The 14,918-nt window shown below is 41.5% G+C and overlaps 1 protein-coding gene across 1 annotated transcript in view; it reads left to right on the top strand.

The window, feature by feature from the left end:
* LOC118164830 overlaps positions 1-14,918 on the top strand; it is a 241,947-nt gene that overhangs the window by 196,823 nt on the left and 30,206 nt on the right. The window contains exons 6-8 of the mRNA XM_035322590.1: positions 3,994-4,275; positions 4,415-4,511; positions 13,463-13,595. Of these exons, the coding sequence (XP_035178481.1) occupies positions 13,476-13,595 (120 nt within the window). The 5' untranslated portion in view covers positions 3,994-4,275; positions 4,415-4,511; positions 13,463-13,475. The remainder of the gene's footprint in view (positions 1-3,993; positions 4,276-4,414; positions 4,512-13,462; positions 13,596-14,918) is intronic.

Here is a 14,918-nt window from a genome sequence, read left to right on the forward strand (position 1 = left end):
TATATAAATGAGCCATTGGGAAACAAATTAATTTATTTCCTTGGTGGGGCTAGTTATGTAATTTGGGGCTTACACATTGCTCTGCTTTCCCTTTGAAGAGATCAGCCCCCCTCCCCCCCCTCCCTAAACCCCCCCAAACCCGGTCCTCCTCTCCCAATTGTTTTAAAATAATTTCAAAACATGTCAAAGGAATGCAGATGTTAAATGCACTGCAGCTTGAACTTCCTTGAAGCAGCAATGCCCTTAATGAGAAAAAGCTGGAGAGCAGAGTGAGACCTGGCTTGTAAAACAGCTTTATGGTATGTTTAGTACTTTATCAGGAAAGGCCTCTGAACAGAGCGAGCCAAGTGGCACGTGGTGCGGGGAGCTGTCGGTGCCAGTGGGCCACTTCTTGAAAGCAGCACAGACCTGCTGGCCTGCCCCCTTGAAGGCAGAGGAGGGTCTGTCAGATCTCATTCGGGGCAGCTGTATTGATTTTGGTGGTGCTCAGCCTTTCTGTATTTACTCGGGATCTGGCCCGGTGCTGGGGATAGCAAAAGGAAGGTTAGGCTGGTCCCTATCCCAGTCAGAGAAATTGCTATTTACCTAGGAGATAATAAGATGCTATTAAAAGCCCAGCTTTAAAAGCAAAGCATAACACTATTTTTTTCTCTCATAAACTCTTATGCCTGTGCTTCTTTTATGAGCTTATAGCTAACATAATTAAACTACATCCCATTCTCTGAGCAAATCTTTATTTAATTATGTCTTGTTTCTTTCTTTCTTTCTTTCTCTTCCCTAGATATGTAAAGCCTGGAGCATTACAAATTTGAAAACAAATTCCTGAAGTTTAATTTTGCATACAAAGCTGTAGCACAGAAAACAAAAATTTCCATGAATGCTATTTGTACTAAAGGCTATATGAGTTTCCTGTAATAGACACCATTTTGGCTTCACAAGAAAATAAAAGAGGAAAAAGTATCATTAAAATGTCTTGACATAAAGACCATGGCTACACTTCAGACAACTCTTCCGGGCCCCAGCTGTGAGAGTCAAACAAGCTTCCCAAACCGAAGGGAAATGTACTTCTTTGATATTTCTAGTGTTGAATGAAAATACACAAAGCATTAGATTAGCTGTGGAACATGCTCCCCTGCCTCTCCTCCCCTGACATACATGCCTCGTGGCAAAAGGTCTCAGCCCTAACCTCTAGGACTTGTGGCTGTGGAGGGACCATACTGACAGAGGGGAAAGGCACCGCTGGTTTTGTTGTAAAAGATGTTAAGATTTTTAGTCTCGGGATAAATCCAAGCCCCAGCTGATTACAATAATTTCCTTTTAAGCTTTTGCTTAATGTAGTGCAGTAATTTCACAGCATGTGCCTTATGAATGAACACCTACCAAAACTGCTGATCGTGTTTATCTTACACTACAGGGAAGCCACTGATCAAAGCAACGCATATTTTAATCAAAACTCTTCCCAAAGTGGCAGCTTCCACTGCCAGCACACTGCCAGCGTGCCTCTGCTAGGGCTGCCCAAAGAACAAAGAAAAACAGTCCTGCAGTCCTCCCAATTAGCAACAGTCTGGGGGCAAATTTGGAGCCATCCAGCAGAGCCTCGCATCACTGAGGTGTGTATCAAGTTGAAGTCCAGGGTAAGGTTAGACTGGGGCCCAGAGTGTGTTTCTCTCTCCCTTACAGATTTTGGAGAGGGGGAATCTGGATGCTTGCTCATAAGCTGTCTGTTATTTTAGCATTTTGAAGATGAATGGCTTTGATTTCCAAATCCTAATCACACAGACTGCAGAGAAGAAGAGGAAATTATTGTGAATTAATTATTAGGACTGTGTTGGGCTCAGCTCTTCTTGGGGGATTTGGCTAGTTGTTGGGGTAGCTTCCTACTGTTGGCAGTCAGCACTGGATTAGGCACTGTGTGTGAAGAATAAGAGGTACGAAAGTTCAGTTCCTGATTCTTCTGTCACTTTGTAGTACAGCCAGGCCCACAGCTCTGGTGTCTAAGTTTGCCTGTGCCCACAAGTCACCTTGGCCAGCTCTTCTCAGGAAAGATGATTTTTTGCCAGTTCATCCGAGTCCTCTCCTCAAGTTGAGTCTATGTGGCCCTGTTGTTCCCTTGCTTGGGTTTCCAAAAGGGAATATGTAGAAAATAGGCAGTGTCGATAGTGGGGCAAGACGAATGACAAATTTTAAGGCATTTGAGGCGATCTGATTGGGACTTGTGAGTTCAGTAATGGTGGTTTCCTATAAAACTTGCAAATAAATTTATACAAATTGCTTAAACTTTCTGTCCTTGATTCTCAAAATTACCTAAACATCTGCATCAATCCATTTCTCCTCAAGAAACAACTTTAATGATAGTTAACTTCAATCATGCACTTGTGTCCCAATTATGCTAATAGCACTCAAGCACGTACTTGAGCGTTTTGCTGACTAATGTTCTTCTGAATTGCAATTGCAATGTCTTCCATTTCCAGGGATGCTGCACAGGGATGGAGGAGGAGAGCATGTTAATGTGGCTGAGTAGCATCTACAGGACTGTTTCTGTTCATTAAACCCTATTTGGTACTTTAAAGAAACAGACCTTCTCTTGGGGTCAAATGGCACTTTATTTCCTTTTCTTGAAGAAAATAGAAAATAAATTTTAAATAAGCCAGTGAGGTTTTATTAATACATATATTAAAAAAAATAAAAAATAAAAAAAATGATTGTGCAACACTGTGTATACCTAATTGAAAAAAAAAAAAAAAAAAGGAAATATTTTTTAAATTACTGCTGCAAGGAAAAAAAAAAGTCTCAAAGTGCTAAGCATGCTTTTTATTTACATTTTGAAACTTAAAATGACTTTAACATTTTTGTTGAAGAATCTGGAAAATAAAACTGCTCTTTGTCTTAGACCTCATGGGTCACATTTCAGCATAGACTAAATTTTGCTGCTGACTTTTGGACCCCTGAAGATGCTTCTGTGCTTGGACTCCACACGACTCTCCTCTTACAAGAAGAGCAGCATTGTAAGCCATATGTACGATGTGTTTTTCTATTCGCAATCGAGAATCTACTTGCAAAGGAAGAGCCAAAAATATTTTGAGCAAGGTTCTATTAGTTTACATAGCGGATTAATACTCGAAGCACTGTTTCTTTGTTGAAATAGTATCCACTATCCATCACAACAGCCCGCCTAAGCTGTAGGGTAAATCACCCTCTTGGCAGCCATGTTGTTAAAACCAAGCCTCACACTGAGGTGAGAAAATAAACCAAAGACCCTTTGAGGAAATTTTTGAAGACTGTAAACTTAATATCTTTATTATTTCTTGCTATTGCTGAGTGTGTCTTCAGTTTTGTATGTCTGTTGAAACAACAGCACCAGCAAGTTCATTGCTGCTGATCCTTGCTGTCACACAGGAGGAGCCTGCTGGGGCAGTGAGCGGTGGCGTGGGCTCTTTTGGCAATTCCTAATGAGATCTGAACTTTTGATCTTCTGACCTCTGAAAGGGGGCAGTTTTTAAATTCGCAGCAAATACTGCACACCTATTAGCCATGGGCAGATGTGACAGTGACACAGATGAGCTGCTGCCTTCCTAGGCGGTAATTATCATGCACATCTCGTTGTGCAGGTGGCACACAACACGAGAAGATGCACCCTCAGGAAATGTTAACCATGCAGGATGGGTCATTGTCCAACAGCAGTAACCGAGACTCCCTCTGTGGAGTGCAGGTAGGGCAAAACAGAAACAAGGCAAAGAGCAAAGCAGCTAGTTATTCAAGCTGTCTCAAAAACCTCTATTAATGCACAGCAGGGAAGAAATGGGTACTGATTATAGCAAAGTCATTTGCTTCCTGTAGTGCTTGGCATTCCTTAATATGTATTGATGGCTTTGAATTCTGTCCTCCGTTTCAGCATCAAAGAGTAAATAGGCTGAATATTGCCAGACTTGGTCATTTGAACATTATCCTGTTTAGCCTGCCCAACTCCCTTTCTTACTCAGATAATGTTTTCAGATACTGCATCAGCAAAAGTTCACAGAAAAATGGTGGTTGGTATAGAGTCACATCAGCCTCAGCAGAACCTGTGTGGAGCCAGCTGTGGGCCAGCGGTGATTACCAGGGCTGCACGACCTTGCACAAGTTACACGTGGGCTCTAGACAGAGACCTGAACAACAAACAAATGTCCTGGTATGCTATGGGTGAGAGGAGCTCAGCAGCCAGTTAATGTTGTTGCAGTGGAGACCTGGCAGAAGTTGTCGTACCTTATAGGTGACATCTTCCCATGGCAGGCTCAGGTAAATGACTAGGACCCAGGTCTTCAGACATGTCTAGTAGTTCTGGATGCTGTAATGTTTAGAAATTAATTTGCCAGAGGTGGTGAACCACACAAGGCTGAAATAACTTTTCTTCTTTATTTCCTTGAACATGGTACAGGTCTTCTCTCTTTGTCTCCTTGAATCTTCCCAAGAGATCCAGCCTGGCCACACCGGTTTTGTGCTAACTGATGCCTAGAAAAATACAGAAGCAGTAAGTAAGTATTAAGCTTTTTCGTATTTCTACATCAGTCACAGTTATAAGTCTCTGTTCCATTTTGCCCTGCCCTATATTTCCAAGAGAATTCCACACCAAGTAAAACATCGATTTATTTAAAATACAACTAATGAGCTTTCTTTGTCCTCCCTATCAAGGTGGAAAACCCCACCTGATCCCTAATTAACAAATTGATTTATTAAAAGTATAGCTAATGACCTTCCTTTGTCCATTCCTCTGAGCTGCAGAATCCCACCTGATCCCAGATTGATTTGACCACATGGACAAAGCACTGCCCATGTCCAGTGGCCTTCCTGCCTCACGCAGGCTAGGCAACCAAGAAGCATCAGCCAGAACAAGGGGAGCAGAGCAGGACTTGCATGCCAGGGCTGGTTCACCTTGGGCTCAATCTCTTATAAACAGTTTGTGGCAAGCCTTGCAGAGTTTGGAAGTGTGTGTGGGCATAACAAGAGCTCACAAATACCACGCATCAACAAGATCTGACCTTGGACTTGCACTGATATGAATATATCTGCAGGCAACACGAGGCCGTTACGTCTTGGTACGTAAACACTGAGGTATCCTTGGCCCTCTTCCCTGTGGTGTTCTGCAGAAACAAGCAGTGGGTCATTCACTATAGACAATGCCTCCAGAGACAAGAACTGAAAAATAATAGGCTGTTTTAGACGATGCAAGACAGAAAGACTTTGTTTCTGGCAATAAAGACAAGTGGTCAGAGGTTACATGAATTTCAGGCATTAAAAGGAAGGGCAAAGAAATACCCCAGGTTGGTGGGCAAATCTTGTCCTCAAGACTGACAAGACCACCACATTTCAAGAGCTCGTTGAGTTCACCAGTAACTCAACAAGCTCTTGAAGCTCTTTCTGACTAGCCTCCCTCACCAGCATTATGCACAGCAGCCATGCTCCAAAGGGACCTGGACAAGACCCCGAGCCTCTGCAAGGGAAATACTTGAAGCAGTGTCTGAGATAAAAGATCTGAGGTGTCAGCCAGCCTTATTGATCCCTTGAGTCCTTGAGCCCTTCACTTAATTTGGCCAATGTCTCCTCTCAGTATCCTAATAGTGAGACCTCTTTAGTTAATGCTATCGACCTTTCAGTCTCCTAGACCCTCACAGGTTTATTTCTTTATTATTTGTAGCTGTATTGCAGTTAGCAGTTGTTCCCCAACACATTAGGAAAAAATGCCACAGTCTAAATATAAATTAGTTACAATAGAAAAAAAAAAAAAAAAAAAAAGAAAAAAAAAGTGAAATAGCCTGTTTACATCTACTTTGTCACATAGCTTAGCAAAGTTTGGAGCAGGTAAGAAATCTCATTTGATTTGTAAGCATGCATATCAGTGGCAATAACCACTGCTTGTTCTATCATATTTATTTTTTCTACCCCCACTCTGAAAACAATCTGTACACATCATAGATCAGATAAGAGAGGAAAATGCATTTTCCATTTCATAGGGGAATTTAGACACTTGATTTCCCCGCACATTTGGCGTAATGTCTTGCGCCATTAGGACCTAGTTTTCATCTGCCTGTTTGCCATCATATATCCTGCAAAGTTCCCAGCTAGCTTTTCTGGCAGGTAGCTTTTTCAACAGAAAAAAATGGTGAAATGAAGAGCTGCTTTTGTATGCAATAACCCATGGTTAGTCAACACGAGACCTGGGAGCCCCGGATCTGCAGCTTCCTTGCCTCGGGGATTTAAATCCATATCTTGTGCCGGGCTGTGGGCTAGGCGAGGATGGGTGTTTTTCCCAGCTCCGTCATGAGCTGTGCCGCTGTGCTGAAGAGGTGAGTAGAGCCAAAAAGGAAAATTAATCATGGGTGATGAGGGATGCTGTCTGGGAAAGGAGGCACTGGCGACACTTAGTTTTGGTTTATTCTCTCAGACTGTTTACATATTTGGTTTGAGGATGATCATGCTTTAAATTCATAATCATTTTCTGACGAAGGGACTAGAGGCAGCTAGAGTCATTCCTGGATTCCCTTCCCCTCTCCTTGAAACCTTATAAAGAAGATCCCAGGTGCCACCACCAGACACTATCTCTATGTAGGCATGGACCCTCTCAGGTGCTTGAATTTTCACCCCAACCTCTTTTATGGTGTGTGAAACACTCATCTGTTATTACAACTAGCAAGAAATAAGCTACAGTTAATTTAAAAGGCCACCAGAAGCATGAAATAAACTGTCCCTAAGAAAATTTGTTTCATCAGTTGCTCTCCTCTTCTCTTAACTTCCATCACCCTATTCATCTCACAGAAATGAATTACACAGAAAATGTCAAAGGAAACACATGACTGCCAAGCCAGTCACTCCAGGTATTATCTTATTAATCTTAATTGATGTTTCCTTGTTTGTCTCTTTTATTCTTCTGCACTGCAGTTTTGCATAGCTCTTTTTCTAAATTCGAGGTTGTAAGCCCAGAAAAAGGCACTATTTATTATCTGACAAACCACTTCTTAGTAGAAGATTGCCTTGGACATAGTTAATACTATATCAACGAGAAATTGTCCAAAAGAACATATAAATAATAACCAGTAGCTTTAAAGTAATGAAATATTGAATTTCTTCTTAACTTTGTTTCTAGCAGCTTAGTTCCAGGAACATGGTGTCTTTATCAGACAAACAACTCTTTAATACTGACTTCTTTTCTCAGCAATGGTCAGTATCTGATGCTTTACAGGAGACTACATCCCTGCCATATTGGCAGTATCTATCTAGATGATACTGCAAATCTCAGCAGATGCAAGAGACATCTTTCTCTACATAGCAGTGGATTACAACTGAATGATGTTTCTTCCACTCTTTTTGCTTAGCTCTGAAACTAGATGATACTGAGACAAACTTTTCTACCTGAGAAATTGCTTCTTACAAAAACTGGTTTTAACACATATTCTGTGTTTATTATTATTATTATTTTATTTTATATAAAGTCTTCAGTCAGAATTTGCTTTAGTCATAAATCGGACCTTAGTACTCACGGACCAAACCTCTACACAGATTTTCACAGGAGATCGAAACTTTCAGAGATTCAATAAAGTACATGTTTCAGTTTTTGTTGTTGGTCCAGCCTCCCCAGAAATCAGACAAAGAAAAGCATTTTTCAATGAATTTATTTGGTCCCAACAATAATCCAGCAATACTGTAGAAAAAACCCAGTTACAGTCCCAGCCCTCAGAGCTTACTCATTGAGAGACAGATACACTTCAGTTCCAGAGACTCAAATTGGTCAGAAGCCTGGAGACATTTGGAAGAGGGAGTTAACCTATGCTGAACAAATCCTTTATGTTACCACATCAGCAGTGATGAAAGCATGTAGGCAAAGCTGCACTTAGAGAATTATTATGCTATAGAGGTTACCTTGTTTGGATCCACTGTTTGCTTTGTTTAAGCAGGCAGCGTATTATTCTTGTCTTTGGAGGATCCAAAAAGAAAGGCTCTTTGTTTCACTGTTAACACTTCTTTGAGCTCAGTGAAATTTTTTTGGAGTATGAAGGATGTTCTCCTGCGTAGTCATTTAACATTGTTCAAAACAGCTGCACCTGAGTGCCATAGGTAAGAATAAGTTTCACATACCTACTGGAAACGGGGACAAGGAAATGCCATTTACACTGGTAAAGGAAACTATTTGTGCATCTTCAAAGCTTGCAGAAATGCTTGCCTCATTTATGTAAATTGACCATATTTAGAAGCAGGTTTATCAAAGCTGAAAATACTACCTTTAGGAAATAAACCACAGAGTCTAGGTGGTAACAGTTTACTTGGATGGTTAACCTTTGTGATCTCTGTTCAAGGCTTGCCTTCAATGTCAACTTTCTCTTTCACATGTATTTCTTGTGCTGCATGGGTATTGGCATGAGCTCTGTGTCTGTGGTATCTGAATGCTTGACAGTATTTTCAGGAAGTATTTTCATTTACCAGGTGGGGAAACAGACTACAGCACTGTGGATGCCTTGCCCATGGTTGGTCAGGAATTCTGTGGTTCCACCAAGAATGCAGGTCTTTAGTGCACTTTCTAGTAAAATAGCCTTCTGCAATGTCAAGGTAATGGAAGAGAGAAATCTCTGCTATTACATGATTAAGAGATGTCAGGGAATTGTAGGAAAACAGTAAATATGCATGCAGAATCCTTTATTTTCTGTGCTCAGATCCATCAGAGACACACCAAACATATCTACATTACTCCTTTGGAACAATGGTTGTTTTGTAGGTGAAACTATTTTTCTTCCCCCTGATGTCAGTAAAATAGTTCAGGATCCTCAGATACAAAGTTTGTTCAAATGAATAAACTTCTCTCACACAAATGATGTTAGCTTTGACTAAGTTAACTGGACAAACTCTTCTGTCATCATCAATATACTATATAGGGGCACATCCCAATTTGTTTCCAATGCTACATTTTGTTTTTCCATCTTGGATTTCTCTGGAAAACCAAATGAATATAAGGTGATAATTTCCAAGCCAAGGCCTTCCTGGTGGCATCTTCTCTAAAGAACCAATGAATCTACTTGGCCCTCTTGCAGACAGTTCAGCTTTGTGAGATAAAATTCTGGACCTCCGCATTCATGAGCCTTGATTTTGGCCCTCCACTTTAATAAGCAAAGAAAACTTCTTCCTCAGTAAACTTTTTAAATGAAACCCAAAGAGTTAAGTGATGTATTTTATGGGAAAGAAAGACCTGTTTTAACAGGATATGTTAGCAACCAGCCTCTTCATTTGCTCCAGAGTGAACAAATCACACCCCTCTCCAGGGAGTTACAGGGACATTTCCTGGTGGTAGATGTGCTCTGAATTGCTTACCAGCAAAAAATAAAAGTGTACCAGTGTCTGGCAAAGTGCTGCTCTAGTGCACTTGAGGGGCATCAAAAAGCAAGCACGGAAACTTGTGCTTTCTATCAGCAGGAAAAGACATTTCTTTGTAATCAGAGGGTAGAAACCAGTTCCATTATATTCTCTTCTCATGTTTTAAGCAGATTTTTGACAAAGGAGAGAACTTGCCTCAGAGCAGTTAAAACAAAACCAAAAACCCAAGAGGTCTACTCCACAGACATTTTCCTGGCATTCTCTGACATGCAGATGACTGATAATATCACCATAACAGCTGTTATCTCAAATGTCTGCCTCCAGGCAAATTAAAATAAAGAAAAGCCAAAATACTCGAAGAGATGAATACAGAAGGCATTTGCCAGTCTTCTACTGGCCTTGGATTGCTTGCTGTCAAAGTTAAAATGAAGCTTGTGTGCTTTATAAGAAAATTACAGGGCTGTCATTCTTACAGCTATATATGTGGAGTGATGAAGAACAACTCCATTGCCAGGACTGAAGGCAAAATTGTTGTTTTAACCAGAATCCAAAGCATCCTTTCTCAAGGACTTGCCTGAGCCTTGCTGCCAGGGAGAAACAAGAGCAGAGCTGCTTCCAGAGGGGGGCTGAGATGGGACCTGAGGGGGACCCCGCAGCAGTTTCAAACACAGCAAGCAGATAAAATAGGTCTGGGGTCCTCCCAGGGTGTCCAGCCAGGACCAGCAGGAGATGGGGCTGGAGGAAAGTGTGGATGTGAGTTCAGGTAGGCTCCAGCCATCATCTCTGTCCGCTCGGACATGCTCCTTTGATGCAGAGCTTCTCAGCTGGGAGATGCTGCTTGCATAGATTCCTCCCAGCCGGCTCCCATGGTGGCATGCTGGTTTTGTAGTGGGAGCCACGTAGCTAAATGGTGTACCATATAGTGCCAAAATATATGTGCCTAAGCACTGCAAGCATCACTGAGCTGATGGATGTGTGCAGTTTACATGCTGGATAATTTGAAGGGCAGGTAGAGAAACTTGAGTTTACACACATCTATGCTAGTAGGGGATGATACCTTTTTCTGGTGTTCTGGGGAAAAAATGATTCATCTGACGGAGAACAGTAATTCTGAGCTGATCTGCCAGCACGGGAAAGTTTTTCCACTCAGTAATTAGGTATCATCAAGCCTGCACCTGTTTGTTTTCTCCAGACACAGATCCTTGGAGTGTCCAGCCTGTGAAATGTGTAAAGGAGCATTCAAAAAAGCTTACTGGACCAGACTGAAGGCAAAGCCACTGAGTGCTCCTGTCAGAGCTGTCAGGGAATTAAAGTGACTAAAGATAACTGAGCTGTTAGAGGTGGGGTGGGGTGAGAGATTAAGGGCTATTGCTTTCAGTGTCCTATGAATATGCTGACCTCCACAAAAGAAAACCCACAAGTTCGTAGGAGGTTCCCACTCTGGACCATACCATATCTCGGTAAAACTCTGCCTTTATAAAAAATAACTCCCCACTGGATTGTTATCCATTTAAATTGTGTCCACATGTAACAGGCCTGGCTTTTGCATACTTTTGACAACTCTGGGAGTAGAATTACCACAGAAATCTGCAGTATTTTAGTGGGATGGGGGTACTATTAACCGTAAAGTTTATATTGAAAACTCATCTGTCTTCTGATTTGAATGCAGTTGGCTAAGGAAGGCCAAGAAAGCCACATGGGCCCCAGGAAGAGAAGTACCAGGGGAAGGGGAAGAGAAGGTCATCTTGGTTTTGTTGGAGAGGAAGAACGAAAGCTTTACAGGTGTTCAGGGAATAGGAACATCACCGTTTCAATGATGTCAGCTAACTGTCTGTATCTGGGATGTTTACTTTAATATTAAAATCTTTAGCAGTAGACAGTACTAACCATAGGAGAAAAGAATCTGGAAGAGGCTATAAATTGTCAATACTGAAGACTAAATTCAAGAAGCAGCAATATAGATAAGACAATGGTGAGGAAATTAGCAAATCATGCTTCTGTTCATGGTTTGGAAAATGTCACTTTTCCTCTTTTTTTCTCAAGCCTTTAGCATCTGTTTTGCATTAGTAGCAAATCTTCCCACTAAAGGTGCATCTCCACTAGCATTATCATAGGATCACAGAATATGCTAGCTCAGGAGCATGCTTTGGAAGTGAACCTCCCATAATCCCCACTTACCATGCCTGGGTTCAGCAGCAGAGCAGGGCAGAGCCTCATCCCATCGCCCCACTGAGGGAGTTGGGCATGATGGGGGTAGCTGGGGACAGCCCCAACAGTGGTCACCTCCATAAGGATGGGGACAGGATGAGGAGGAGCTGGAAAACTCGAGCAAATGCCCACAGAAGGTTGAATGTAGCCTTGTGATGTGCCAAAATTGAGATGTGTTTTGTGTCACCAAAGCCTTTTCAAGACCTGAAGGGGTCCCACATGTTGTGAGATGGCAACCTGCCCTGGGATCGTCTCAGCTCAGCCCTTCCTGTGGCTGGTCCCTTGGGTCTCTCTAGGAAGGAGCACTTCAGTGAAAGGCACTTCCAGGAAAGACAAAAGCAAAAAGCAAAAGTCACTTCTCTGCTCCAAGAGTTAAATTTTTTCGTTGCAATTTGTGAAAGTGCTCCAGTCTGAAAAACCCTGGCAGTACTTACAGGGGTAAGAAAACAGTCATGGTAGAGGTTGTGTAAAACAAAGTTGGAAAAGTTTTAAATTCAGGAGTATGAAATTCTGGACATTACTGGCATTTTGCAAAAATGGGTTTCTTGCAAAAGTGTTTGTGAAACTTTGGGTAAACTTAGGCCATTTGACTCTTTTGGTTGGAAATAATACAAAACTCTGTGGTTCTTACTTTTCATCTGCCAGAATTAAAGAAACAATCGTGCTGCATTCCTTGTTAAGTGTTAGGAATTGCACTTTCCTAAGTAAGGCTCTATTAAGATTTAAGTACAACGGGAAAGAAAATCAGTTTTCTCGTTTTTATGACTTTTGACATGTATACAGATTGTGTATGCATCTCAGTTATATTCTTGTGGTGACTTCTGGTAAATATTTGAATTGATGATTATGAAACCAGAAAAAATAGAGAATTTTAAAATTTATATACATGAATATTTTGGGAAGCACATACCATAGGTTTGCTCAAAATCTAGCTTTGCTGTTATTTTCAGTGGGAGCCTGAAATATCCCTGGCATAATATAGGAAGCAATAACTAATTGTGTCTCTCAAAATTATAGTTAAGAAGCTGTTCCAGGTTAAGATCATTTGGGAACAAAGCCATTGGGATAATTCATTGTAGCAAATATAAAATTGTAGCAGGGAGAATGAAAGAAAGCTTTATTCTCATCACCTTCTCTATTATTTTAGTACACAGCACCTGTACAGAGCTGTGAGGGCTTGTACAACTCATGATGTATTGAGATGTATTGATCAAAAAGCCTGTGCTGGCTTAAGGGAACATGGGTCCACTGCAGTTTGTGTACCTGGGCCAGTTCACACTTTACTTTATCCAAAATGAAGTGAGCAGTGCAAGAAAATAGAAGAAGTTGCCCTGGAAACTTTGTTCTTTTCAGAAATAACAATATTCACTAATCAACAACAGTCAACTCCCTTTTCGCCTGCCCTTACCATCTCAGTGAGACTATAAAGTGATCTTTGTAACATGGCCAGGAGATTAAAAATAATCCAGGCTCTCCCAGAACGCAGAGACATGTCACTCGCTCCAGAATTGAGAGGTCCTCGGGGAAATGCTGCTTTCAAGTTAAACCAAGATAACTGTAGCGTGAGTGTCACGCTGATGTTGACTGTGCTGTGTCCAGGAAGTGATTCCTCGGGAATCAGTTTCCTAAAGTTTCACAGATATTGCCAAAGATAGTTCTCAGAAAAGAACAAAAGCAGACCTAGCACTGACGTCCTTTCTTTGACATTGCAGTATTCCCAGTAACTTGCTGAGTGAATGAGTAGAGGCCACATTGACTGCAGAAGCAGAAATTTTGTTTAATATCATTTTTGCAAGCCACAGTATAACATTTCCACACTCTCCAAGGAGGTCCTGTAAATATCACGTAACAGTTTATGTGCCAGAATATCAGTGCTGTGACTGGGGATTTTCAGGTCTGACATTTACTTTTGTCTCTTCAGATAGGACAGATTGATGTGTGTTGAGCAGTTCACAGCTGCACCAAAACTCTCGGCTGAACAGTGGGGCTTCAGCATTCAAACAGCCCAAGAGAATCGACCTCCTGAGTCTCAAAGCATCCACCTTCTTCCTCAGGTGAGCTTGATGGTGCAGCCTTGCTCACCAGCAAGTGGGCATGTACTGAGTACCAAGGGGCTGCCTTTGGCCCTGGAGGCTTTGTGCTGCCCTCTGGGGGAACTGTGACTCTGGATTGGGCTATACAGTGCATAAAGGTTCGTGCAAAGCTCTGAGGTCAGCTGTATCCTGGGGGAAGAGGGATGACCAGGAAAGGGACAAGATGGTTGCAAAGACCCTCCTGATCATTCAAACCATCCTCATACTTCTGTCACGGCAGCTTCTGGGGTCTACATAGCTTTCTTTGAGCCCAATTTCCATCCACACCTAATATCAGGAGACAGTCAACACTGACCTTTTAATAAAGCAAGCAAGAATTTGAAGCACTACTTCATGGTTAAAGACAAATAATTGATTTCATTAGGAAAGTAAATTCTGCCTCTCCTCTGAAAATTGTTTCCAAAAACATATATGCACAAATCCGACTAGCACAATCATCCATTTGCACTGCAAGCCTTTAGACACAGTTTTCCTTCTTCCAGATGACTTTCATAGCCCACTTGGGAAATAAATTACTGGGCAGTGCTAGAGTTAGCAAACCTACATACATTCATAAAAAGTTCAAACCAGAGGGTGATCATTAGGTGCTTACAGGTCAGTAATCACTCCTAATTTTCAGAAATAATTGAGAAGAGGTGGTATTATCTGGAAAAAAAAAAAAAAGAAAAAAGGAAAAAAAAGGTAAAAATGTCCTTCCTTTTCCTCTCCAAATATCCCATTATAAGCTAGTAATAAGTATAAAAAGTAAGGATTTGTTATGGCTGAATGTTTGTTGAAGGCAATGGAAAGTTTCTACTTAATCTCAGGGCATTTTGATGGGAGCCCTTCAAACCTTTCAGTTCAGAAAAGCACCTATGTCATAAGCACTTTATGAGGTCCCAGTTATATTGCCCCATTTTGGTGGACATGGAATCATCCTTGATGTTAATAATATGCTCAAGTACTTTGCAGAATAAGGATGCACTGAGAGCCAAGTGTAAGCACACAATCAAACAGGACCTTAATATTTAGCAGACCACGCTGTTTGCCACACAGATCTTTTGCCAGTTAAGCTATGGGTATTGTTCTGATTTTTGGAAAAAGTATCTTCCAGCATGTTTTTCAAAAAATGATTCTGAAGAATGTATCCCTAGGCAGCGTGATGGACGATCTGTAAAGCAGGCTGTTGTAGAAAGCCATACGGTTATGCAGTTCTCCCAGTTTATTCTCAGGGCGTGCCAACAGTCGTGACAACAAAGGGAGGTGTAAAGCTGCAGTCTGCTCCTGACAGCTTTTTTTTTTTTT

This window comes from Oxyura jamaicensis, chromosome 3 (genome assembly GCF_011077185.1).
Source record: "Oxyura jamaicensis isolate SHBP4307 breed ruddy duck chromosome 3, BPBGC_Ojam_1.0, whole genome shotgun sequence".
Taxonomy (NCBI): domain Eukaryota; kingdom Metazoa; phylum Chordata; class Aves; order Anseriformes; family Anatidae; genus Oxyura; species Oxyura jamaicensis.